The sequence below is a fragment of the Alternaria hordeiaustralica genome (assembly GCF_023758085.1).
Source record: "Alternaria hordeiaustralica strain BMP 2776 chromosome Unknown scaffold_34, whole genome shotgun sequence".
Lineage (NCBI taxonomy): Eukaryota > Fungi > Ascomycota > Dothideomycetes > Pleosporales > Pleosporaceae > Alternaria > Alternaria hordeiaustralica.
The window spans coordinates 92,459-118,079 of NW_026056806.1; the positions used below are offsets into that span (position 1 = coordinate 92,459).

The window sequence follows — 25,621 nt, forward strand, 5'->3', positions numbered from 1 at the left end:
CCTTCCGTGCCAGAGCGCATAGTTAATATCGAGTGAGGTATGGCAGTATAGTGTAGAGGCGCGATGTTCTCGTGTGGGTGTCGGGGAGCGTCAAGAGGCAGTGCGTTTCGCCGCGGGGAAGCCGCCAATGACGTCACGCGTTAGCGCGTCAGCATTCACGTGGGCACTCTCACGAACTTGGATGCGCTTCCTCACATAGTCTATACATTGCAAAACGATTGTCCACATATATGCTGTCGCCGAACGCGATACCAAACGCCCCTCCCAAACGCCTCTACTGCGATGCAAATCCCCCCCAAAAACTGTCCATCGCCTCGCCACACGGTCCCGCCAAAATATCTAGGGTTTACCGTCCGCATTCTTGTAGCAAGGGAACCAGCAGTTGAAGCTCTGCGTATTCGGTGCACTGCCATCAACAACCTTGCAGAAGCGCAAGGGTTGCGCAGTCGGGTCCGTATCATCGTTCCCAGTCCATGGACCACGACCGTTGCCCTTCATATCCGAGTCCCAATCGAAGTAGTTGACGCCCTTCTGGACCGGTGAGTACTCAAATTCCAGCTTGGTACCAAAGCTGCCGGTACGTTTTACTCGTAGGTCGTTGGGGAGACCCTGTAGGTCGCACGAGTCGTTGTTGTTGGGCAAGTTGCACTGAGCTGGCGTCGATTCTTTGTTCTCCCAGTCACTAAGCTTGATGTCCTTGATCGTCGCATCGCCGTCGCGAGTGAATTCGACGCCGCATTGGTACAGTTCCGCGTAGGCAGTGTCGGTCAATATGTACTTGTTATCGTCGCCATTGCGGTTGTAGTAACTGCTGAGCTTGCCGGAAGCGAACGTCTTCTCCATGAGCTCGAATTGCAGGCCGTCGGAACCGCAGACACCTCTTGGGTTTGGGTTTGGCTGACAAAATGCGAGTTTGCTCTGATCAGCACCAGTGATGTCAAAGTCCACGTCGAAGAAGTCGTCGCGGACCATACCGTTGCTTGTTACAATGCGACCCAGCTTGCGACCGATGTCTTGATTCTCGTCAGCTACCATGCAGCGTAGACTGTTTGGCGCCAGTCGGTTCGGATCGCCGAATGGTAACTGCTGAGACATTGCAGGTGGCCATTCATCACAATCGTATTCACCCGGACCTGCTGTCTTGTCGCTGAACTTCTGGCTGAAGGGGAACTCGCCACAAGGGCTTTTGCCTCCAGCAGAGCACCCAGATGCCTGTCGGTTGTGTGCTTTCTCCAACTCGTTGCCCTTGGTGGGCCCGACGTACACGATTCTGCTTGGATTCTGGATACCGGCGGCTGGGGCCTACCGCAGACACAAATCAGTTCGAGTTCAAAGAGAGTGAGCTGGCAAACACTAACCACGCAATTGATGTAGTAACAAGCATTGTTGCAAGCACCCTCTCCACCCTTACAATTTACGGTCTGTTTGCCGAAATCTGTCCCAGCGCGCTTCACGAACATTCTGTCTGCCCTTCCGGGTGCTACTATGTCGGGCATGTTGTTGCCCTGCTCCAAGCCCATCGAAGCCTGGAGTAGCAGAGAGATAGCCACGATGTAACGCATGTTGGGCAACGGAACGGACTTGTTTGACGAGTAAGGTATTGGAAAGCTCGGGAGGAAGTCAAAAGCGCAAACTGCGTTCAGGATGCGCGGAAGAAGAAGACTGATAACGGAGAGAGCTATCAAGCTGGAGAAATGTGCTGGTAGTAGAGAAACATGAGTAGGATGTTGCAACCTCTTTTATACCAATGCGAGACCACGTCTACCTCAGCGCATTCTACCATCATGGTCATGACTTCGATCCTGGCGGCTGTATCTTGGGGGCTGCATAATACGTTCCCCACAAGAAAACATACTCTCGTGGTGCTCATACTCGACATAGCACCCAGGCGTCCATCAGCGTAGACTCGCAAGTCAAAGTCTGACAGGCCAAACAGCCCCGGCATGTCCTGAGTGCGAAGAACGCCTGACTACTTTGAGCGATACGGCCACATGCGTAGGTAATCTTAGTATCTAGAAAAGTGGGATATCGGGGGGCCAGGAGCCGGGCGATGGTATGCGTAGTCAGCGTGTACGAGGCAGTGATCGTGGGGCTGTCTACGTTGCCGCCAACAATGTGCGACAAGGCTGAGTACATGTAACTCGAAAAAGATTGCGATACCCACACAACCATGCTAGTGATGCAGTCGTGATTCGCCGCGTTGAACGTTTCGGAGTTTCGGGATCCTCGTCTTAGCTTACGGTGCAGGTGCAGGTCAAGAATAAGGTGCGGCGCAGCTGCGCAGCGGGGGGCCTCGCGTAGGCATCCGCTCCGCGTCACTGCCTGTGCCTGCGAACGCATGTGACGTCAGTGAATAGTAAGACCATTAAGGCCGCGACTTCGTCGCACCAATAACTCCGCAGACTTTGTAGCTTTCTGACTTTCAAATAATAACCACAACCTTGCACAAGCAATATGTCAGACCCTCCCTACGCGCTCTTCGTCCTCGACAAGAGCATCACCAACGAGGTCAGCACCGCTGCATCTATTGACCATGTGCACGATAGTAACAATCACAGTATCTAAACTCCGTCCTTGAGCGCGCCCACCATGGCGACGGTGGTGTGGACTGGAACTTCTGGGTCGCGACCGGTTCTTATGACGACCTACCCGCATGCCCCGAAGTCCACAAGCCCTCTCCAGACACCGGCACCCAGCCCCCCGTCGCATCCTCCTTCGTCTCACCCTGGCTCGGCAAGACGCCCGAAGATTGCGCAAAGTGGTTGCTGGCGATGCCGCGCACCCAAGATACGGATGAGAAGAAGTTTAGGGTTGACACGCCTGTGAGCGACCTGTACTTTGTTTTCCTCAACGAATTCTCCAAGGACGAAGATCTCGTCTTCGTCGCGCGCGTTGTCGAGGAAGATGGAAAAGAGATGAGAGTTGAGTATTTTCCGCAGTCGACGGACAAAGTACAGAAACAGATGTGGACGATTTTGCAGTTCGACGAGAGAGCGATCAACTACCAGCGCAGGCAGTTCAGCAACAAGGAGCCGGATCGAAGTCAGTACAAAGCGCCCAAGGACTAGAGGTGTATAGTAGTAAACTCTCGCGCGGATGAAAGAGGCTGTCATTGCATACATGAGAACTGATGGCGGCGGTAGATGATTTCATCTCTCTTCTTCTATCCATGAGTCGCTCTCCATATCTATTCTTAATTCCATCGTTCCACAAGGAAGCTCAAGTTGTCCATTGCGCAAGCTCCTGCCGACCGCAGTCGCGCCAGCTGGCAATTGTAGTGTAGCTGCCGTACCAGTCGGTATAACAATCGTGAAAGCAACGCTCTTGCCGCTCAACGTCCACGCCACCTTAATCGGTCCGTTGGGTGTTGGCACCGTCCCGCTGACTTCATATTGATCCAGCAATCCTATCATGGGAGTGATAAGAACCGTTCGGTACCCGGGAGAGGTTGGAGCGACGCCAAGAAGGTACTCTGGCAGTACATACGTCGGAGCTGCACCCCACGGATGCGCTAAGCTAGTGAAGAGATCGATGCCAGGAGAACCATCGGGCTTTACGTATTCCCAGCTCGCGCCAGAGTAATACTCGTTCTTGTTGACCATGCTACCCCACAGATTGTCGAGCAGATGCTTGATGGCAGGTGTGCTGTCCACTCCGAAGTCGCGCCTTGACTTGAATAGAGCTTCCAACAGAAAGCCTGATGGATTGGGAGCAAGTTGGTAGTCGTCTGTCTCCACGTCACTCGAGATAGTCTTGTAGCCTACTGCGAAGCGAAGCTCCTCAAGCTTCGCAATAGAAGATGCTGCTTGGGTATCGTTGGCCGCACCAGATAGGATTGCCCAGGCGATCCCGGTCAAGGAGAAGTTACCTCGATCGGTGGTTGAGAGTGAGTATGTTCCGAGCTGATCATTCCATAGCTCGCGATTGAGCGCCTCGCGCAACTTGCTTGCCGTTTGGGAATAGTTTATCGAAGCCTCTTCGTCGCCCATCGCAAGCGCAAGTGGCGCGATCTCCTCAAGCATGTAAGCGAAGAGACCGGTCGTTGCACTACCGTTGGCTGGCCCCAGGAAGCTGAATGGCGATGGCACCTCCGGAGAACCTCCAATGAGACCAGATGAGGGATCAATAAAAGCCAATCTCGCGGTCGCAAGTTTCTTGATCTGATCCCAGTGAGGTTTCAGCCCGTCGCGGTCTCCGGTGTAGCGGAAGTATTGGCCGATTCCCGCCAAGAATAGGTCTTGGTAGTCCACCAACCCAGCGTAGTTTGCGATATTTGCTTCCTTGTACTGGGGGCGGGCTCCAAGATTCGTAGAGATTTGGGTAAAGCCGGCGTACGGGCCATCATCAAGCTGAAAGCTTAGCGCGTATATGATGGTGCCCAAGAGGTAGTCAAATCGAGCAGATGAAGCTGCGACAACACGCACTGTGTGGTAAAAGTCTCCTGTCCAGACTAGCCGATCCCGTTTGGCGCCATCCAAACAGACTGAGTGTTCTAAGGGTGCGACCTGATACTCGGCCAAGGTATCTTCGCTCGTCAGGGGATTGCGATACATGGTAGTGCCGTTTCCAGCAGTGACAGTTACGTCTTTGTGATACGCGATCTGGTCCTGCATGCCTCCGAAGCCCCATGTGCCTTGGTATCGAGAAGGTGTGCCAAAGTTCCCGGGGGGTGCAGGCGGAGGTAAAGGTATGAACGCAATCTCGGTTCCGTTTACGCTTACCCGATATCCAGTCTCCTCGATTGATGTGCGCACGCGATACCACATGTTCTCCTTGATGGTTGTGTTGATAGTAAAGTACTGGGCTTCTGGCACGGATAGTGTGCTCTGGTTTACTAGACTCCATCCAGTAGTGAACGCCAGTGTGTTTGGAGGCAAGAGGGTTCGGTTGGTGTTTGCGAGCGTGTTCTGCTCAGGGTATTCGGATGTAAGCACGAAGTAAGGCCCCAGTGGCGGCATTGCACTTGCTACTCTCCAGCCTGCGCCGCCGCGGGCGATCTTTACGTCGAATTCCAGTGTGTAATTGACTGCGTCAACTCCTAGAGAAGATTGCGCACTGGTTTGGCCCCGGATATATGCTCCTTCGTTTGTGGTCTCCCACGTGGATGGCGCATTTCCGGCATCTACACATGCTACTTGAGCGACGCGACCTCCAAGGTCCAAGACGCGATTCAAAGTCTTATCGGATGTCTGTAAGCGGCCTGGTAGCATTTCGGCGTCCAAGTTTGAGCTTGTTGCGCGAAATCCCAGATGATCAATCGTGACGGAGCCATTTGTGATCAACCGTGCGGTCTGCCATCGCTGGCCTCCTTGGACGAAGAAGCTCTCGATGTATCCCGTTTCCGTGACGTTGAAAGTTTCTACTCGGAAAGAGTTGGATAGTCCATTCGAGAATGTCCAAGGCCCGTCCGAGAAGGGCTCTTCCACGCCACGGTATTCTTCGCTGTACTTTACTTCGATCTGCACCGTTCCAGAAATTGCTGAAACGTGGAAGAACGGGAAGCCGGCTACCTCAGTGCCGTAGTCGAGTGTAACGAGTGGGCTATCTGGCGATAGGATCAGGGTTTCGTTCGTCCACGGCTTCAAGCCCGATGATGAGGGTGCAGATTGCTGTAGGTGTGATTGAGGTGCAATTGAGCCATATTCGACAAAGCTATTATGTGAGTGGACGGTCTTCTGTATGTATCACTGGAGCCTTACGCAGTCGTCAATGGGTTGACAAGAATTGTGATAATCGCAAAACGCTGAAGAAGATCCATCGCTGCTTCCGTGCGAGGTGATCTTGACAGGGCTTTCGTTGGCAATGCGGCCGGACCATGATTATAACCAGCGGTCGTCCCTACAACAACAACTGATGGTCGGAAGGTGGTGGAGAAGGAATAGCCGATGGAATGGTGCCTCTCGGTGCAAATGTAACCGACGCGATGTAGCTTCGGCAGATATCCGCTCACCATTGGCCAGTTCAGTCGGAGCGTTCTTGAAACTAAGGGTTCTCTGGGCAGCCGGGTACCCCGCACGGGGACTTCCCCACAAACCATCGTATCTCGTATCTCGTTTTGTGCAGTTATCGTACGGGGAACCTTTTCTAGTTTCCGTCATAGGGTACAGCCTGGATGATGCTCGGTCGGGCTCGGTCGGGTTCGGAGCAATGCTTGTGGCCGCATTGACGTTGCTTTTATCGTGCTACGATTCTGCGCTCTTCTCGAATCGTGTGAAATCTTCTCTTAACATATTTTGCAGAATTGTACCCGCCCTCGCAGACTGCGCGATAGCATCTTCAACGGCTTGTACATCGCTCATACTGATCTGCAACGTCCCGGACAAGAGCTCTTTGGTGATGTCATCTCCTGTTGTGACTGTCATCTTCTTCGTACCCGTGATACCCAAGTCGACCTTTGTGGTAGTCGCCCACGGTGTGCTGTACCACAACCACATCTTCCCGCCGCATGGTATCCAGTACCGCCAGCTAATGTTGTAACCCTCGTTCGCTGCGCCTTTGGGTCGGAAGTTGGAAGGCAACGTCGTCTCGGGGTCCGGGACTTGTTCGTCGGCGATGCGACCGGAGAGCACGCGACACGACGGTATCAGTTGTATCGCGCCAGAGACACGGACAGCCAAAATACATGAATCGTAAAGATCCATTCCGGCCAGAGGCGAGCCCATGAGCCATGCGACACTTGAGAGTAAAGTGTCACCAATGACGCCGACCACAGTGACGCCCAGCTCCGATCCTGAATCTGCACGCGTTGGAAGCTCGAAGTAGTCTGTGTACTCCAAATTGGCGTCGCTCAAGAGCCTCCCAATAATCACGGGATCTTGTGCGTCGTTTGCATAGCTAAGCACGCCGCGGGGGTGGTTCAGAATTTGGTGCTTCGACACTCCAACCGCCAGTCCGAGTAGCCGCAAACTTAACTCGGGTGGCCGGTTCTCGTCCGTTATGTTCGGTGTAATGATGTGTTTCATGTCGTCTACCTGCTGTGCGAAGTGAAAGAAGATCGATCGAAGCGCAAGCCAGATGACCTGGAAACCAAGCCAGATCCGGAAACAAACGGCCGGCTCATTCGAAAGAACGGCGTATGTGCCGAGAAGGGAAGTAATGCAAACGGCGGCGCCTATAATCCAGAATATCTGCCACGCGCGACCTCTGCGAAGGTTGACAGGTACCCCGAGGAGAATCCTGCGCTCTCCCCCAATCACTTGCGGTGTAGGCAGCGACCCAGAGACGACATCAAAATGTCTTGACTGCTCGCCAGGTGTTGTAGCTCTTCCGACGTGAAACAACTGCAACGCGATCGCCGAGAAGAAGGTGTACGCTCAGATGACTCCAGTAACCAGGAAGACGCGTCGAGAGCCGAAGTGGTAGAGCAGATACATCTCTACGACCTTCAGCAAGGTTGCAAACGTAATAATCCAGTCGTTTCTGGTCTGTGAGCGTTGTACAATCTCCCAGTAATGATCTCGCATGTAGACGTGAGCTTGTAGATGCTCCCCAGGTTGCATTACTGCACAAGATCGCAACGGGCCGGCCGTCCATTCATCGAAAGCGTAAACATCTTCGAAATCTTCGCTCCCAGCGGTTATCAAAGTAGAACCTTCGCTGGTCTGAAGTCGATTAGACATGTCCTCGTATGTGCTTCTTAATTTTGACTTACCTTGGTCCATTTCACCGTCACTCCAACAGCACTGCCAGTGACTACGCGACTGTTTGCCTTCCTACTCAGACTCATGCAACACCCAATAGCCTTATCAGAGCCACTGGTTCTCACACCAACGGTATCTCGAAGCCATCCTGGTGTGCAGGCGGATATGCATGCTTTGACGATGAAGATCGACCCAAAGGAGCTCAAAGCCGCCCATGGCAAACCGCAAGCGCCGCGATTCCCTAGAGCAATCAATTCAGCAGTCGAGCCCCCGATCACAGCAGTCAGAGCCGCGATCTCGACCAGACCGCCGCTGAAGTCCACCTCCTCTCCTTCGTCTAGGCTGCTAGCGCATACATGGAACATGATGGCGACAGTGGGTGGTTGTCTTGCGCTGCGGAATGGAAATGAGGCGATGCGACGCTTTTATGATCCAGCTGGCACCGGTTCCGGTGTATGATGCAGCCTGGCGTGATGCCCGTTCAGCTTCGGAGGGGTAGTTGTGGCTGGTCTGTACAGGCTCTCATTCGTCTGCGTCAGCATACACAGCTCTTGGCTGCATTCGCAGTCGCAAGTATACTGGTTCGCTGTGAACAGGCTTGCCGCCTATGGAGTCGTCGGCAGCTCTTGCAGACATCCTAAGCTGCACCTATCCTCTTTGCGATAGCGACAGGCGCAATGAGGGAAGCTTATGTAAATTACACAGTCTAGGCAGCTTGTGCGCGTCAAGCCATTGCCCGTCTATCCGACGCGTCAAGCCTCGTGGCACAGCAGCGGCGGCATCAGGCAGGTCGCACTCATCGCAGCTGTCATCGCGACGATTCGCGAAGACGTGTTGCAGCACTAATCGGAGTGCGGTCTGGTCGCGATGGCGGTATACGTTGTCACGCAGAGCATTGTTGAAGTGGCGAGGAAAGGTTGAGACGGGTCCATTGTTGGTGAGGCGAGGTGTTGAGATGTTGGGACGTGCCTTTTCAGGTGCCCGAATCGCCGCACGCACCTTCACGCCAACGCAACAGGCTTACAATCTTCGTCTAACTCACACAAATCGTATCGCCACTTTCGCCTCGCATGCTCGCAACAGCACTTCGATCGACATACTTGGGTCTTTGGAGGACGACCTCAAACAATACAACGGTCACTGCAGGGTACTGTGTTTTCCTAATCTGCATTACATTACGACTACCACATGCAATGCCTTCTGAACAACTTCCCAGCTTGTATGCAATTAGATATACAAGATTGCCGCCAACAGAATGCAGGAAACCAACAAACCAAACTGCCCAGCGTATGACTGTACCGCTGATCCTACGAAAACCTGCCGACGCTGCTGAGCCTGATGTTGAGTCGGCACACTCTGAGGATTGCGGAAGACATTATCAGGATCGACCGCAGCCTTGATCTGCTGCAAGCGAGGCACATTGCCGCCCCAGTAGGCCTGCTGAGGGTCCGCAAGCTCAGGATCGACGTAGCCTGGGTACGCGCCTTGATCGCACGTCTCCTTCTGCACCAAGCTGCTAAGACCAGACAAGAACGTCTTGGACGCGTCGGTGACGGGGCCCCCAAGATTGACGACATAACTCTGCATGAAGTAGGCGGCGTCGCGGTGCCAGTATGCGGTAGCGGTCTGCGGTACATCGGCGATGGCGCCGCCTTCGAGATCCCAAATGACGAGCCACACGGGCGCTCCCTTCTCAGTGCCATTGATGTAGGAGAACATGGATTTGATGGCTTCGTCCGACAGCAGTTTGTGACTTGGCGTCTTGACACTCTTGGCGTAGAAAGGGATGGGGAAGCTGCCGCTGGCTGTCAGGTCTGGGTCGCCGAGTCCTGGGAACGGAAGCTCGCCAACGGTGATGTCGACAACGACGGTTGAGGTATTAGAAGGAAGAATAGACTGCGCATTCAGCTTATCGAAGTCGGACTTTGGGCCGTAGAAGTTTCCGTTGATGACCATCGAGCCCTGACTGAGAGTCATAGTGCTGGAAAACCGGCGGTCGAGGTTCTTCTGCGTGCCAAACTTCTGCCATTTTTGGAATGTGCTTGCGAAGGCATTCGCGTCGTCGGCCGCGATGGTGTACGCGTACTTGGTAATCTCGGTCGGCGCGGGTGCAGTCTTCATGGTGAACTCTGTGACAATAGCGAAAGAGAAACCGGCGCCTCGGATGGCGAAGAACAAGTCGGGGTTTGTGTTTGCACTAGCTGTCACGGCGGTGCCGTTTGCGAGCACACATTGCGCTGACACGATTTGATCAGCTCCAACGCCCAGCTGGCGACTGAGCGTTCCGAGACCTCCAATGGTCAAGTGGCCACCCGTGCCGATGACGGCTACTTCACCGTATGCCATAACCCGCTTGAGAGGTAGAAGCTTCTCGGAGATGTTGCCGAGGAGGTTTCCCTGTGAAAGGTGCGCACGTCAGCGAATGTACAACAAAGGGTTTTCATTACAGGTGTAGTGTCAGGAGGTCACTCACTGGACCAAAAGTCACCGTGTGGTCACCCTCGTTGTACGAGAAAGATGCCATATTCTTCATGTCTACGACCAACGAGCCATTGAACCCTCCTAGTGCTATATGCCGCGTTTGTGTTAGCAAGTTCTTAATCACAACTCGTCCTTCTGGGTTCAGGCTTACCATAGTTCGCATAGCTATGACCGCCGCTGCGCGCCTGTACTGCAACTCCTGCGGCGTTCGCACACTTCACGACTTCAGATACTTGCTCTTGCGTCTTTGGGAATGAAATTGCGGCCGGAACGATGTTGTAGTTAAGATTGTAGGGGTGTACATCTCCCTGCAAGAACATTGGGTCGTTCGGCAGCATCCAAGTGCTGGTATCGTTGCTGAGGGCCGTTTGGAGGCATTGCACGAATGGGGCGTTCTGGGCTGTAGCAGCAGTCGCGGCCGTCAAAACGGTCGCCACCAAGAGGTTCTTCATCGTCGAAACCGATGGTGAGGCTGAGATATGGTAAGGACTGTTGGTGGGCGAGTATGGCGAAATAGAGAGATGACAAATTCTTGAAGCGAGCGGATGAAGAAGAACTTAAGGAAAAGAGCCCTTAGAAAGGCAGTTCTATCATCTTATGTCGAGAGACTTAGTCTGCTTGGTTTGTCGCCCAAGCCTCAAGCCTTAATCCAGGATGTCCAGGTAATCTTACATACCGCCGTCTCCGACGTCAGCCCTCCATCGCTCAACGACAATGCCTCCGGTAACCTCCGCACAGCACGAAGAGTAGACTGCATCTTCAACGCAGACTGAGTTTTAGTTTCGGTTAGCACTGGTCCTTCCAGCTGCCATGTGGCAGGCGCAGAGTCTCGTACATCTCGAGACTGCAGCGTCTTCGCACCCGTGGACGTCATCGCCCTTGTGCGCGCCACCACGTTGATGCGCAACCAAGAAACGCACTTTCCGAAAGAACGACCGGTAAGCACCATGCTGACAGAACGAGGCTCAAGGCGGGCAAAGTAGTGGTTTTACTTCGGTGTTTGGGTTCGAGGCGCACTCTATTTATCAGGGGAACGTGTCTTCGACCAATCACGGAGGATCGCTGGAAAGATCCCCCGCGTTCCACATCCGCGCATTGACTCAACGCTGGCTCTTCCCTACCGGCACCATCCGGGCATTGAATTGCTTACTACGCTAGGTATGCCACGACTGTTTGGCAATATAGCAAGTTCCTTCTCATCCCGACACCGCCGTCGTGGACAGAGGCTCAGCGCTGCTTGGTCGCGTCAGCGCAATGCGCGTCGCACGTGCAAAGATGACGGGCGTGCTCCTCAGCTGAAGCTCATCTTTCCAAGAGACCAGGGCTACCAGCTGTGGACGTGAACGACGTCGGCCTCGTGCCAGAACCCTAGCCTTAGGCACGCAGCACTCGCGCCGTATGTCTGACCGTGATGCGCACCCGTCCAGTCTGCTTCTAGTACAGTAGATGGAGATGGACGACCGCGAGGCTACGTAAAGCCAACAACACGCCGCCGCCCATTGTCGCAACGAAACACAGACGTCAGCTGCAACGAACGCAGTCGAAAGATCGCCGGACTGAAGATGCCTCGCCACAATAATAGAGGACGACAGGCTTGCGCGCGCACTCGAGTCACGTCTTTCTGGGGGATCTTATGGCGGGCTCTCCCGTGAGCGTCCTCTGTTGCCAACAACAAAGCACACGATGCGCTCCCGGTGCAAGTCCACGGCCCGACACGAACGTTGAGGATCGGGCGAAATGGAGCCGACATAATACCCGATGGTCGACAGAACGCTTCCGGTAGATGCCGTTGATGTAAGCATGCCAACATCGGACGTCCTCGTCGGCGGTTCACAGAAATGCAGTCAGGGAACAATATATCGCTTTCTTCAAGATCACTATCTAGTATGCTCACAAACTTTGCCGACTGTATCACGAGTAGAAGATGACGAGGGTCACTATCGAAAAGAACCAGACACGGCGAGTTCCGTTTCTTTTCGCTCTGGAGAAAGCGATGATCACATTGGAACTCTAGTAGGATTTACAGCTATGAAATGTATCAACTCGCTTTTCTGGCGTGACTTCTCGCCTCCTACTTCACCCCATTCCCCTCATCCTTCTTCTCCGGCGTAGGCGCAAACTTCGAGCGTTCCCTAATCGGGCCACCATATTTATAAAACACAAACGGAATAGGCGCAAGCACGCACGCCATACCAGCAATAAGCGAGCCACCACCACCAACACCAAGAGCGTCGAACATGTACTGTGTGAACAACGGCGCAGCAGCTCCTGCGGCGGAGCGCACAACGGTATTCGCTGCCAACGCGCTCGCAGCGTACATGAGGTACGTGTCGGTGAGGTAATTGAGATACGCGACGAAGATCAACAAGATAGAAGTCGAGAGGAAAACACCGCCGAGCGTAGGAACGACCCAGTGAACGCTATTGTACTCAGCCGACCACGCGAACCAGAACATGGTGATGGGGAACATGACGCCGCCGAGCATGGCTACGGGAAGACGGTCTTCGGGTGTGGCTTTGTAGCCGGCTTCTGCTCTTTTTCTGTCCCGGGCTGTGTTCGCGAAGATGATGGCGCCGCCGATGGCGGCACCGAGGGCGGATCCGATGAGCGGGAGTTCGCCGACGCCGGAGTTCCAGCCGCGGTGTTGTTGGAAGACGATTGGGTAGATGGTGAAGAGCATGTACAGCAGGGCGTATACGACTGCGAGATAGATGGCGACGGCGAAGGAGATGGGGTCGATGAGGATCTTCCACGGTCGGGTGAGGGCAACATGGAACATGCCTGCGAGGGTCCTATCCGTCACTTCAACTGGTGCCTTGACCTGTTCATAGCCAGGGATCTTCAGGGCGCGTATGCGCTTGGCTTTGTTGCGGAGCACGATTGAGGGCAATGTCTCCGGAATCGTGAACATTAGTATCTCAGTAAAGGCACCTAGCCAGAGAAGGACGTAAAAGCACCATCGCCAGTCTTTCTTCAGTTGGAGAAAGCCTGATATGACGGGTCCGAGCGATGGACCGATGAAAGTCATCATGGAGAAGGCAGCCATTGCGTTTCCACGCTCGAGAGGTCCCCAGATGTCCGCCAGTACGCCTGGTGCATTGGAGAGAGGAGCACTTGCAAAGGTACCCGTCAAGAACCGTCCCACCAGGAGCCCACCAAAGTTAGGCGTGAACGCGCAAAGGAAGTTGAAGGCCAGGTAGAGCGTAAAGGTAACGTAGAAGATGTATCGGCGACCGAAGAATTCTGAGAGCGGAGCAAACACCAGAGGACCAGCGCAGTACCCCAGGAGAAATAAGGTGATAACGAGCCCCCCAGCCTCGGTGGAGACGTGCAAGTCTGTCGATAGAGACTCAAGCGTACCAGATGGGCTGGACGAAGCGAATGTGGCGTTCACAACTAGGGTGACCGACACCACGGTGATGTACCATCTTCTTGCGGTGGACCAGTTCTTAGGGTTCTCGATATCATTGGGGCCGAACTCAAGCAACCCTTCATCGTTGAGGTGTATTTCTTCGGAGGCTTCTATGTCGCCGGTCTTGTATGGCTTCGCTGTCGGCCGCGACAAGAATCGCTCGAGCTTCTCCATGATTGACGATTAGGATAGGGTGTGGGGAGAAGGCACAGGTGGAAACAAGCCTTTCTCCACGGCTTGGTGCGTTATACATAGGCCTATTCAAGCCACACTGCTGCGCGGATGATGAAATGGGTTCGGCCGAGGCCATGGTTGGTAAGGGTTCGGAGCTCGTCATTCCGCGGAGGGCGCCAACCGAGCGTCCGCATAAATCCACAGCGTCATCGAATCATGGAGGTCGGTCCAACGTCAGCTCTGACTTTGAAGCTGTATGTTTCTGAATTGTAACCCATGAGTTGAACTGCGACGACTCCATACCCACATGTAAGCCAATGCTGATGGGTCAGAGTGGTCGGAGGGTCGCGACGTGAGTGGAAATGTGAAGGACTTTGGCGCAGTTAAGCGGTTCTCGGAGATAATGAACGATGACATCAACAGGTTGCCGCGCCCCAATTTTCGGCTATGCTTTTTCTTGTTCTCTACACAACAGACATTCGAGGTCATCCGTCTTGCGCGCAAAACATTGACGATGATGTTCTATAAATGCCCTTGTGGGAATGGAAACCTAGTGCTGCTCAAATCGCGCTTCTACGAAACAACTGGTCGCACAGGAAGATCCAACAGCATGCCACACGGATGTTAGCTTAGGCGTCCAAGCTAAGGGAGAGAAAAGGACGGGGTGCGCGGAAGGGTGGAGCTGAATGGTGGAGCGGAAGCGCGGCCGGCTTATGGCTTTGGGGGTGGATGCAGGTGGATGGTCCACCTCAAGCTGTCGTACTTCAGGCGCGCTGCAAGCCTTGAGCAGGGTCCGCATCGTCGCTGTAATACCCATCATCGTCAGCGCTCGCTCGTCCGGTCAACTCGTACTCTCCAGCATCAGCCAACTTCGCCGCAGTGCTATCATCAACGTCCTTGAACATGCGATAGAACACAACCCCCGCAATACCAGCGATCAACGCCAATCCAAAGTACAACCACTGCAAGTGCGGGTCTCTTGCCAACGGAGCAATCAAGATACCCAGAGCGCTTCCACCCGCGCTTGTGAGCAGGAAGAGACTCATGATGAAGCTCTTCATATTTTCCGGTGCCTTCGCATATGCCAGTTCCAGGCCGGTGACGCTAGCGAGGATCTCGCTCAGCGCGATCAGCACGTATGCTGGGGCTTGCCATGCGACGTGGACTTCGTTTGGTTTGAACTTCCCTTCGCTGATCTTTCCCGCGTCGCAGTTCGATGGGCTGAAGTAGCAAAGTGGTGCCGCGTAGATCTTTGACTGGAGAGCGCCTGCGTATAGCATGGCGAGCGCGGCCATGAGGAAACCGAGAGAGATGCGTGTTATTGGCATCAATGCGATGTGTAGTCGTGTACGGATGAACGGGTAGACGAGGCGGTCCATGATTGGGATGAGGAGAATGATGGTGACGGGATCGATGTTGGGAAGGATGTCGTTGGGAAGGCCATGCAACTCCATTTGGCCGGCTTGCGAGACGAAATTGTTCAGCATCTGCGAGTACGAGAGCCAGTAGATTGGGAAGAACAAGAAGACTTTGCATGCGACCAGCGCGGTCTTCAACTCGTCGATGAACTTGTCGTCCCAAGTCACCTTTGACCTGCTTCTTCCGTGCCCTTGAGCGGATGCTTTCGCTTTGTCAAGATCTCCGCCGTTCCTTGCGGCGATGTATAGGGCGCGAAAGCAGTTTCCAATCACGCCACCTTGAGGTGGCTTGATGATGTACTGCTTCCTTCCTCTCACCAACACCACATAGCCCACGCAGAACATAACCAATGGTAGAAGATAAGCACTCCAGAATCCAACATGCAACTCCAACATAGTCGTTGCGATCGCAGAAATCGAGCCCACATTGATGCACATGTAGAATATCATGTAGATCCTCTGTACCGTGATCTCTGGATCGACAATGACGCGCTTTCCTCCGGGCAAGTCCTTAACGAAAGGTTTGTTGGACCGCACTTGCTCCGCGATCAACGGCGACACATTGCTCTTAATGCCACCAGTACCCAGGCCGATGACCAGCATGGCGACAATAAGTCCAGGGTATGCGGCTCCGCCTCGAACCGCCCACGGCAAGCTGGTAACGAAGAGAATGGCGATGCCGACCATGTACACCAGACTGAACCACTTAATCGTCGCATACTTCCCCAGATACTGGTCCGCAACAACGGCGCCAAATAGAGGCGTGAGGTAGCACCAGAATTGGAAGAAGTTCGTCATCGCTGTCGCGCCACTTTGCTTCAAGCCAAGAGCGCCAGGTAGGCCATTGGGGTCGTTGTATTCGTTGGCGATGTAGTTCTGGAAGGGCCCGGAGAGTCCGTAGTAGGCGAAGCGCTCACAGAGCTCAACAACGGCGACTAGGAAAGCGCCATATGGCAACGTATCCGCTACGCGAGGCAGAAATAGCAGATCCTCTGCCGTCGGTATGGAGCCAATATGAACAGGCGCTTCAAAAGGAACGGCATCCGCGTCTTCATTTGCAACGTCTTTGCCATGTACCGTGAGGTTTGCACTTGCGGTCTCGGTCTGCGCAACAGTCGTGTAGGCACCCCGCTCTTTACCATTCTGTCGCCAAGATGAAGCCATCTTGAATTGAGTTGTTCGATCAGGTGTTCCTTGGTTATGCTCTCTTGGTGCTTGGTGGTCCTATTCACTTGATTGGGACCCGTCACGGCGATCAAAGTCTCTTGCTGCTATATCCTGTGCGCACGCTCATGGCATGGTCGGAATGCGTATTGCGTTCATGGCGGCGCGGTATTGCCTGAAATATGGAGACTGAGCCGTGAGTTGATGAGATTGGAGATGAAGACACGCGTTCGCGGCCTCGGGAAGGTGAGACGGTGCTCGTGTCCGGTCTAGGCCGGATCGGTTGCTGAATACCCCACAACACATCACAACCGTTCAAAGCCATGCCTTTCGCAATCGCACATGAACGATCATATTTAAATGCAGTTAGGACTGATAGCTATCGCGAGCTGGGCATGCTACTAGTGGGCAAATATTGCTTCTGCCAAATATTCTTGCTCAAGAAGAAAGGCCCGGAGGTACAGTTAATAGAATCGCGATCGCCCTTCGAAGCGGACTTGAAGGGTGCGCGACAGCCCAGCGAAAGCGAATCAAGGCCTTTGCATCAAACGCATTTGATCGAGTGCCGACCACAGTTTAATGCGCCCCAACTACCTCTTAGCAAATCAATCCTCCTGCGTATCGGTAGCCTAGCCCCTCAAGCCACCATCCCCTCCTCTTCTCGAACAGCCCCCTACCTAGGCGTAGCAGGCGGCGTCATCACCCCACCTCCACCGCCACCCGCAATCATACCATCACCCTCACGCGCCTCACATTGCGACACATGGAAAGCCCTCAGTACGTTCTTGTTCTCCGAGAACTCCTCCCACGCACCCTCATCCTTTAGTATGGCAGGCATCCTCATTCTTACACACTCGATGATGGCTTTGCGCAGTCCGCGGTCGTTTTCTGGGCATTGCTCGTGGTAGATGCATGTAGCCAGGTCGACGATCATGAGTGGGTCGGTTATGAAGGGGAGGCGGTCGATGATGGCTTCGGCCGCGCGGCGCTTGATGTTCTCAAGGTTGTACTGGGTTGGGGGTTAGTATGAAGGTAGGGAAAGAGAGGTACGAGAGCAGTTGCCTTGTCCGCAGCGATGAAAAGGTCCAGGAGCTGGTTCATCATGAGTTCCTTCTCGATCTCCATACGAAGCGCGAAGTTGGTGAAGATAGATCCAGTTGTGGGGTTGTAGACACCGTACATCTCGTCGAGGAGTGTGGATACGACTTGTGCTGATTCTGGAAGCTCGATGGACTGCTTCGCGGTCTCAGAGAAGCCACCGCTGCATACCGCCCTGAAATAGTACGACTCTTTGCAAAGCTTCACGCGATGGACGCGGAACTGACTGCCACCCGCGAAAATGGTGAAGTCTGACCATTCACCCGTCTTCCGTAGACGAGGCCACTCAGACGAATCAGCAGGGACCGCCATCCAAGGCTGCGGAGCTCGGCTCGTGAAGCCCTGCTGTTCCATGTCGAAGTCGCGCTTGACGAATGCGACCTTTCTACCGGCAATGTTAGTCTCAGACACGGCATCGAGTGCGGGATGGTGCCTACTGTGGAACTTCATAGCTGTAGAAGAAATGGTTGCCAGCCGCCGTCGCAATATCCTCCAGCACATCTAGGAAGCTACGAGCTTGGTCCGGTGCCGCAAACTCCAGATCGACTTGAAGGTGCTGGAAGAGGATCGAGACCTTTTTGCTCTTGTCGCGCCAGGCTGCTGCGCGGGCGCTCTTGGCCTCGAAGTATATTGGCTCATTGGTTTCGGGGAAGCGGAGGACTGATACGATGCTAGAGGAGGTGTATTTGAGGAAGCCAAACTCAGCGTTGGCGCGGTCGAGGAAGAGGGCTGTAGGACCAATGGTCTTCTGCTCCTGGCAAATGGAGAAGGACTGGAGCCGCCAGAGAACTGACTTGGAGTCCTCGGCGATGGACTTCGGGAAGGGAGGCATGGTGATGCGAAATGTTGAAGACCGTGCGAGAGATGCGGTGATATATGGATCAAAGGGTCGTTGGTGTGAGGAAGGTGTATAAGATCAATAACGAGAGTCGACTTTGGGGCGAACTGTTTCCAGTACCAGCTTTGCGGTGATGAGGATAGCGGTTCTGTTAGCGGTGAGCAGTGAGCGATGAGCGGAGATTGTCGCGACAGCATCGCTACAGGAACCCAAGGGTCTGCCTAATCCGCTTACTCGATTAAGCGACTGTCGTAAGTTCAGCGTGATGATTAGATTCAAGAGTTGTATATCAATTGCGTCCATTGGGAGGCGTAGGATGAAATCGATTATTATATTGCGACTCGGTGCTATCAAAGCCGTGGGCAAAGCCGAACCCTACAATCAGTTCCTTTGATCATTTGAATCCGACACTCCGTGCCAGAGGTTATGCCGTGATATTTAACGCGCCCTTGAACGCCGATGATCCATATGTTGTACAGTAAATTCGGGAGAAGATCGTTGATATCGCACAACGCTGAGCTTGTGATCAAGCTTACCAGGTCGTCGCGACCTGCGGGTATTCCTTCTTGCTGATCTTCAGGTCGTCATAGACAGAGTCGTCACCTAAGACTTGATTAGCACACATCACACTTGCCAGCAACTGAACAACGTACCGTGAAGATGCTCGACGCGCAGCTCATCCTCGTGTTCAAGCTTCTCAATCTCCTCTTGTGGTGTCTCCTTATCGTGCTTCTGGTCCTTGGTAGTCGGCTCAACGCCACTCTCCATCTTCTCGCCGATGAGCAAGATCTGGCAGTACTCATAGTCCAGGTACTTCGGCTTGACTTCGACCCAAGCCAGTCCGCGGAACTCCTCGATGAACCTGGCAATGATCAGTCATGGATAATCAGGCATATCGGGATCACTTACTCCTTGGGAAAGTCGGGCTTCTGAGGAAGCTGGGCAGAAGCCGGCCCGCTGCGCTCAGGGTTCTTGACGCTCATGACGAAGCTGCCCTGGTCCTTGATACCCAGGTCTTCTTGAACTTCTCCAAGCTCGGAAGGTATGGTGGTAGAGTATACGAGATGGCACGTCCGGTCTTCAGTGCGCGTAATCGCATACACGCCTTCCGCTACCGGTGCCACGGGCTCGGTGCGTCGACTGCCTTGTGTCTTCGTCTCGTACTCGTCCGCACCAAAGAAGCTCTCCTTCAGCTCTTTGATGGAAGTGTTCGCCTTTTCGACAAATGCCATGAACTTATCATTGTGCGACTTCGGGAAGACCTTCTTGGGTAGCGCAAAGAGTCGGATGTTGTTGTCGTCAGCGAGGGCACCATCGCCTAGCTTGGCTCCGGATGGCATTGGCCGGAGGACGAAGAAGGTGCGTTGAAGGTCGCCGACGCTTTCAGATTCCTCGACACCGACGCGATTGCGGGTGAAGAAGTAGATAACGCCCTTCTCGAGGATGTTGGACGGCATTTGCTTTGCGCGCTGGGAGGACTCCTCGATCGCGCCTTCGCCATCCGCACCAGTCTCCTTTGTCACGTTGTCCGCTTTGTCCTCGCTCTTCTCTGTCTGTGTAGTCTCTTCGGCTTTGGGGGCGGCGTCGGTGTCTTGTTCCGCCTGGTCGTCCGCAGTCTCCATATCAGTTGATGCAGGCTTGTCGTCGTCACCAGTGGCCAACGCCGTCGCGTCGCTTGCATCAACCAGATCTTCAGCGGCCTTCTTCTCAGCCTCCTCTGCGTCTTTCGAGTCTTGGCCTCCATCAGAGGCGTCCTTCATCTCGCTGTCAGACTCCTTGTTGGTGTCCATTGTCTCTTCGATGGTGGCTTGTTTCTTGGACGCCTTGCGGTCGCGCTTCGGAGACGGCTCGACTTCAGGCTTACGCTTGGTACCGGCTGCGACATCGTTACCCTTTGCTGGGCTAGAGCCACCGTCGGTGCTGCGTGCAGAGGAGCGTGTTCCTGCCATTGTGGATGCAGTGAGGTCAATTGAGTGAATTGGTGTAGATTATTGAAGATATGAGTGAAAGTATGGGAGACAAATTGGGGGAGTGATGAAAGGGGCTGTTGTTTGCGCGCGCTGGTGGTTTGTGGCAGGCGCGTCGCGTGAAATGGTGACGTCAATGGCAGTCATTAGCACATCGACGCGTCAGGAAGGCACGTGCAGCGTTGGACCATGAGACGGAAGCCGCGAGCGGTCATGAGCGATGATTTGAGAGCGCGTGAAATATCCTCGCGCATTCACGTGCTTGACGTAGCAAACCTATCGAAGCTGATATACAAGGCCTTCGTATCGTACATCCTCTCATCGAACGCACCCCGGTCTACGTAGACGAAGCCACAACGAGGTTTGCTTATTCGTGCCTCTCGAGAAAGGCGTGAATACCGTCGGCGATGCCCTCCGGACTTGGCTTCTCAGCGCATACATCAGGAGTGAAGCCGAACTCCTGCTTCAGATAATCGCGTGTGGTCGGACCGATGGTGCATATCAGGATGTCTCTCTGATCAGCAGTAGCCTTGGCTTTCCCAGTCTCTATGTCGAGCAGACCAAGGCTCTCGAGCATGGCCTGACATCCGCTTGGAGAAAACACAACGACCCACTGCCGTTTCGAGCCCTGATCCGCGTTTCTGCGCCAAATTGTCGAAAAGTCCTCCTTGAAAGACTGCATCTCTCCAGTCTCGTATATAACCAACTCATCTACTCTTGCCCTCTCTTTTGGGTCCAACTCTTCTGACTGCAGGGTCTTTGGTATTATATCCCTCCTCTTATCGCCGACCATGAACAGTACGGGTGGATTCGCAACACCCGGATAAAGGGCGTTGTAATGCTTCAAGATGAAGCCAGCCAGAGCTTCGCCGTTGCCGGTTTCCTCTCCCAGGATTGGACACTTAAGACCCAGTGATCGCAGTCCACGAGCGGTAGCTGGGCCTACCACGTACAGCGGCAGACTTTCTGGCAGCAGGTCGTCGATGTCGAGGGCGCCTTCTCTACGGATTTCCCCGACAACCTCGCTGAAGGCTTCGACTGCACGCTGCGAGGTGAAGATCAGCGCACCATATGTCGCGAGACCCTGCTGCGCTTGTGGCACGAAGCCGCGATCGGTGACATGTTGGCGCACCTCACGCAGGGCATCTCGCTTGAACCTGTGCTCCAGGACGGGCACGAAGACGGGCGCATAGCTGCCGTCGTCGAGCTCAAGGAAAAGCTCTTCGTACGTGTCTTTGGGCACTGACTTGGTCTTGAGCAGCAGAATGGGGATGCTGCCCCGCGATTGTTCCGCCATAGCCGTGGTTTGGTGTGTGCGTGGTCGAGGCCCCGAGTGAAGGGTCAGGACTGCGGGCGGCACACTAGGCCGCCCGCTAAACATCGGGAAAAGTTGCCAGCATCCGTGGTTCACTCGAGACCCTCGAATTTAATAGTTGTCCTCCCACCGCCTGCACGCCTCGCCTGCACATCCACGACTCGGCGGTCTACCCAGATCTCGCAGACCTCTCTCCCCCGCTGCAACTCCCAGTCAGCCCCTCAACCCAATTGACTGCACAGCAAACATGGCCGACGTCGCAACTCCACCCGCCGCCCAGGCCTCGACCAACGGCGCTGCTGCCCCTCCGGCGAAGCAGCAGGTTGTCAAGCCCGACAAGCCCGACGAGGACAAGTACAAGGAGGAGCTCGCCAAGCTGGAGAAGGAGCACGCCGCCGCCCAGGAGAAGCTGGTGAGTACACGTCCCCGTGTGGTGCGCGCAGTCGCACGGCCACGAGCTGACGGGTGGCTGCATCGCACACCACCATTCAATTCGGGAAAATTACTAACGACGGCCAGAACGCGTGCAAGGCCAAGCTCGACCTCGCCAAGCCCAACAACAAGGACTCGCCCAACGCGAAGCGCCAGCAGGAGCTCAAGACGGAGCTCAACGCCATCCGCTCCACCCAGCAGGGCAACAAGTCCGGCCGCAACTCCATCTTCGAGAAGATCAAGAAGCTCGACGAGCAGCTTAAGCAGCAGCTCAACGAGCTCAAGACGGCCAAGGGCAAGTCCAACTACAAGTCGGCCGAGGATGTGGACCAGGAGATTGCCCGTCTGCAGAAGCAGGTCGACGGCGGCATGATGAAGCTCGTCGACGAGAAGAAGGCCCTGGCCGAGATCAGCGCCCTCAACAAGGCCAAGAAGAACTTCTCCGGCTTCGACTCCCAGCAGAAGAAGATCGACGACATCAAGGCCCAGATCGCCGAGCAGAAGAAGCTGCTGGACGACCCGGAGAACAAGGCCCTCTCCGAGAAGTACACCAAGCTCCAGACTGAGCTCGACGGACTCAAGGCTGAGCAAGACGAGGCCTTCAAGAACCTGAGGTCACTCCGTGAGGAGACCGACAAGGCGCGCGCAGTGCAGCAGGAGAAGTACCAGGCCCGCAAGGAGCTCAAGGACAACTACTTCCAGCAGCTCCGTGCGTTCAAGAACTACGAGTTCGAGGCGCGCAAGATCCGCAACGAGAAGAGGCGCCTCGAGCAGCTCCAGTACGTCGCCGGCAAGCGCAAGGAGACTGCTTCCAAGCGTCTTGAGGAAGCCAGCGCACCCGCCTACGGCGACGAGATCATTGCCTGCGAGGGCTTGATCCGCCATTTCGACCCTTCCGCACTCCCTGCGAAGGAGACCACCGCTGCCAGCAAGTTCGCCGCCTCCGCTCAGCGCACCGTCGACGACTCGGGCCTCAAGGGTACCCGCATATCGAAGAAGGACACCGAGGAGGAGAGCTACATGGCCGGTACCGGTGGCAAGAAGGGAAAGAAGGGCAAGAAGGGTGGTGCCGCTGCTAGCAAGTTCAACTTGAACATTGGCATCATCGAGGAGCTCGCCAAGGTCGGCGTCGACCCCCCATCAAGCCAGGACGAAGTCCCCGCCACCGTCGAGAAGCTCCAGGCCAAGCTTGCCCACTGGAAAGAGGACCAGGACCGCAAGACCAAGGAGGTGAGTGATTCTACATTTCACTGCGAGGATGCTGCTAACGAGTCTTCAGAACATCGCCAAGGCGCAGAAGGAAATCGACAAGCTTGAGGCTGAAGAAGCCGCAGAGGACGCCGCCAACGGCAGCACCGACGCCGCTCGCAAGCCCGCCCAGAAGAACCAGGCCGTCAACGGCGACGCATCCGCCGAGGCTGAGCTTGCACAGGAGAAGGACGCCGCAGCGGACGCTGCTGACGACCTCAAGAAGGCCACGATCGAGGACAAGGAGACTGCCGCCGACGCATAGAGTGCGCAGTGTCAAACATTGTCGCTAGGGGTGTTAGCCTCTTAAAACTTGGGCCATATTTCCGGGACATTGGTATGGTGTAGGATCTAGCCCACATCTTCATTTCTAGCTTGGGATCTTGGAATCGGTACATTGTCCGCTATTGTTACGAGATACCAGCATGGCATGGGACGGGGTCACGGAGTGGAGTACGATGTGTCTCATTTAGACGCGCAGCAGACCTAAAAGGTTAATATCACCATCTCATCTTCAATGCGTCGATCAAAGTGACATGTACGACTAAGCATCTAGAACTTGGTCATTAGCTCAAAGAAGAATGACATGACGCAAGACCCTGAACTACAGACTAGACCATCCGCAACAGGAGCCGGTGCCGGTGACAGCCAAAAGGAGTTACCCCACATACATAGCGGGGTGGATGTGGTTCCCAAACGCGTGGTGGTGGTACTGATGACATCATTGGCAAAGTCCTACAAAGTCGCGCGACATTCTCAGCTTCCCTCCCACACACTACCTGCCTACCGATAACTACCCCTCCAAAGGTATGCTTTCCTCTCGTTTCCTTTCTCAGTGCATCGCAAGAACGGCGCGAAGGTCGCCTCGAACATTGTGCCTGCAGAAGCTGACGCCTTCTCCCCAGCTACCAGACAACCACGCCGCTCAACGCGTATTCTCTACAACCACCATCACCATGTCTGGCTTCAGCAACACCGACACCGGCTCCAAGACGGCCGACCCCTACACCCAGAAGAACCTCGAGGAGCCCTCTCTCAAGGAGAAGTGCGAGGACCTGCTCAACTTCGTCGACAAGACCAAGTTCTGCCTGTTGACCACACAGGCCGCAGACAGCGATCTTTTGGCCTCGAGAGCTATGGCTGTCGCTGCAAAGGTACTGTACACCCAATCGATGATCAAAGACATGGCTGACAAACAACAGGAGGGCCACGGCTTCGACCTCCTCTTCCACACCAACACCGAGTCCGGCAAGACGGACGACCTCAAGGAGCACAAGTCCGTCAACGTCGGCTTCATCAACAACTCAGGCGAGTGGGCCTCCATCTCCGGCCACGCCTCCATCGAGACAGACCGCGACGTCGTCCGCAAGCACTACTCTCCCGCGCTCAAGGCGTGGATTGGCGATCTCGGTGACGGCAAGCACGACGGTGGCCCAGAGGACCCGCGCATTGGCATCATCCGCGTCAAGGTCAGCACTGCGCAGTACGCTGTGTCGAAGCGGACACAGATTGGCGGGCTTGTGGAGCTGGCGAAGGGGATTGCGACTGGTGAGGCGCCGAATGTTAATAAGTTGAGGCATCTTGATGAGGCGGAGATTCAGCAGTATAGGAGCCAGTAGATGCCATCGTTCCCTTGTGATACTCCAAGAAAGGGGAAACAGATAGAACAATGATGACGAAGAGACAAATGAATAATAATCATACTTCCTACCACGATATCGTTGTTGCAGAGTGAGCTTGTTGAAACTAGGAATGACGTCACACAAGCGCGTTCCATCCTGGCCCTTCCGCGTCAAACCTCGGCACCATGCACAACTCAAAGCATTCACCCACCAAACACCCGTCGCATCCCCCATAACCTCCCTATACACATATACATATACAATGGAAGACCCAGGTACGTCGCCCCCCTCCCTCCGCCCATCCTTCATCCCTCATCCCTCCATCGCGTCTCGCTAACCAAGCCCTCCCATCGCAACACAGTCAAGGAAATACCCGCCATCATCCACCTCCTCACGCAATCACCCCCGTCCCTCCAACGCGCTACCATCGACAAATACTTCACACCCGATGCCGCCTTCTCGCACCCCTTTTGCCGCACATGGAGCCGACCGAACTCGAGGTGGTTGGTTGAGCGGACGTATCGCTGGTATAAGATTATGAGTCCGAGGGTTGATTGTACGGTGCAGAGCGTCGGTACGTAATAACCCAGGGGTGGGCGGGGGAGGAGACGGGGAGGAGATGGATGTCTTACTCAATCTTCGCACTGCGTGTTCGCACTGCGTGCGAAGACGAGATTTGACATCGAGAAGGTGGTCGTGGACGCGAGGAGATGTGCCAGGAAGTGAAAGAAAGATGTGCAAGGGCTGATTAAGAACGACAGCATTCGACGAAACGAACCTTATCTTATACGCAACCATCTTCCAGATCTTCC

General features: G+C 54.7%; 12 protein-coding genes across 12 annotated transcripts; 3 read left to right on the forward strand and 9 right to left on the reverse strand.

Moving 5' to 3' along the window:
• Positions 1–339: 339 nt before the first annotated feature.
• Positions 340–1,562, reverse strand: J4E84_009934 (uncharacterized protein; the record flags this gene model as incomplete). Its single annotated transcript, XM_049392493.1, has 2 exons — positions 340–1,302; positions 1,419–1,562. The coding sequence occupies 2 exons, from the start codon at positions 1,560–1,562 to the stop codon at positions 340–342; spliced, it is 1,107 nt and encodes a 368-aa protein (XP_049239723.1).
• An 892-nt stretch (positions 1,563–2,454) lies between these two features.
• J4E84_009935 (uncharacterized protein) lies at positions 2,455–3,068 on the forward strand (the record flags this gene model as incomplete). Its single annotated transcript, XM_049392494.1, has 2 exons — positions 2,455–2,508; positions 2,559–3,068. 2 exons carry the CDS (start codon positions 2,455–2,457, stop codon positions 3,066–3,068), a joined length of 564 nt encoding a protein of 187 aa, XP_049239724.1.
• An 81-nt stretch (positions 3,069–3,149) lies between these two features.
• Positions 3,150–5,758, reverse strand: J4E84_009936 (uncharacterized protein; the record flags this gene model as incomplete). The annotated part of the gene is made up of 2 exons (XM_049392495.1): positions 3,150–5,652; positions 5,700–5,758. The coding sequence occupies 2 exons, from the start codon at positions 5,756–5,758 to the stop codon at positions 3,150–3,152; spliced, it is 2,562 nt and encodes an 853-aa protein (XP_049239725.1).
• Positions 5,759–6,182: 424 nt separating this feature from the next.
• J4E84_009937 (uncharacterized protein) lies at positions 6,183–6,962 on the reverse strand (the record flags this gene model as incomplete). Its single annotated transcript, XM_049392496.1, has 1 exon — positions 6,183–6,962. The coding sequence occupies one exon, from the start codon at positions 6,960–6,962 to the stop codon at positions 6,183–6,185; it is 780 nt and encodes a 259-aa protein (XP_049239726.1).
• Positions 6,963–8,867: 1,905 nt separating this feature from the next.
• On the reverse strand, positions 8,868–10,573 carry J4E84_009938 (uncharacterized protein; the record flags this gene model as incomplete). The annotated part of the gene is made up of 3 exons (XM_049392497.1): positions 8,868–10,037; positions 10,114–10,208; positions 10,273–10,573. The coding sequence occupies 3 exons, from the start codon at positions 10,571–10,573 to the stop codon at positions 8,868–8,870; spliced, it is 1,566 nt and encodes a 521-aa protein (XP_049239727.1).
• Positions 10,574–12,192: 1,619 nt separating this feature from the next.
• On the reverse strand, positions 12,193–13,707 carry J4E84_009939 (uncharacterized protein; the record flags this gene model as incomplete). Its single annotated transcript, XM_049392498.1, has 1 exon — positions 12,193–13,707. One exon carries the CDS (start codon positions 13,705–13,707, stop codon positions 12,193–12,195), a length of 1,515 nt encoding a protein of 504 aa, XP_049239728.1.
• Positions 13,708–14,471: 764 nt separating this feature from the next.
• J4E84_009940 (uncharacterized protein) lies at positions 14,472–16,419 on the reverse strand (the record flags this gene model as incomplete). The annotated part of the gene is made up of 2 exons (XM_049392499.1): positions 14,472–16,349; positions 16,414–16,419. 2 exons carry the CDS (start codon positions 16,417–16,419, stop codon positions 14,472–14,474), a joined length of 1,884 nt encoding a protein of 627 aa, XP_049239729.1.
• Positions 16,420–16,962: 543 nt separating this feature from the next.
• J4E84_009941 (uncharacterized protein) lies at positions 16,963–18,219 on the reverse strand (the record flags this gene model as incomplete). Its single annotated transcript, XM_049392500.1, has 3 exons — positions 16,963–17,298; positions 17,340–17,772; positions 17,825–18,219. The coding sequence occupies 3 exons, from the start codon at positions 18,217–18,219 to the stop codon at positions 16,963–16,965; spliced, it is 1,164 nt and encodes a 387-aa protein (XP_049239730.1).
• A 538-nt stretch (positions 18,220–18,757) lies between these two features.
• Positions 18,758–20,174, reverse strand: J4E84_009942 (uncharacterized protein; the record flags this gene model as incomplete). Its single annotated transcript, XM_049392501.1, has 3 exons — positions 18,758–18,828; positions 18,879–19,087; positions 19,135–20,174. The coding sequence occupies 3 exons, from the start codon at positions 20,172–20,174 to the stop codon at positions 18,758–18,760; spliced, it is 1,320 nt and encodes a 439-aa protein (XP_049239731.1).
• A 385-nt stretch (positions 20,175–20,559) lies between these two features.
• J4E84_009943 (uncharacterized protein) lies at positions 20,560–21,489 on the reverse strand (the record flags this gene model as incomplete). Its single annotated transcript, XM_049392502.1, has 1 exon — positions 20,560–21,489. The coding sequence occupies one exon, from the start codon at positions 21,487–21,489 to the stop codon at positions 20,560–20,562; it is 930 nt and encodes a 309-aa protein (XP_049239732.1).
• Positions 21,490–21,754: 265 nt separating this feature from the next.
• J4E84_009944 (uncharacterized protein) lies at positions 21,755–23,452 on the forward strand (the record flags this gene model as incomplete). The annotated part of the gene is made up of 3 exons (XM_049392503.1): positions 21,755–21,919; positions 22,027–23,169; positions 23,219–23,452. 3 exons carry the CDS (start codon positions 21,755–21,757, stop codon positions 23,450–23,452), a joined length of 1,542 nt encoding a protein of 513 aa, XP_049239733.1.
• Positions 23,453–24,143: 691 nt separating this feature from the next.
• Positions 24,144–24,806, forward strand: J4E84_009945 (uncharacterized protein; the record flags this gene model as incomplete). The annotated part of the gene is made up of 2 exons (XM_049392504.1): positions 24,144–24,341; positions 24,390–24,806. The coding sequence occupies 2 exons, from the start codon at positions 24,144–24,146 to the stop codon at positions 24,804–24,806; spliced, it is 615 nt and encodes a 204-aa protein (XP_049239734.1).
• Between the last annotated feature and the right edge of the window lie 815 nt (positions 24,807–25,621).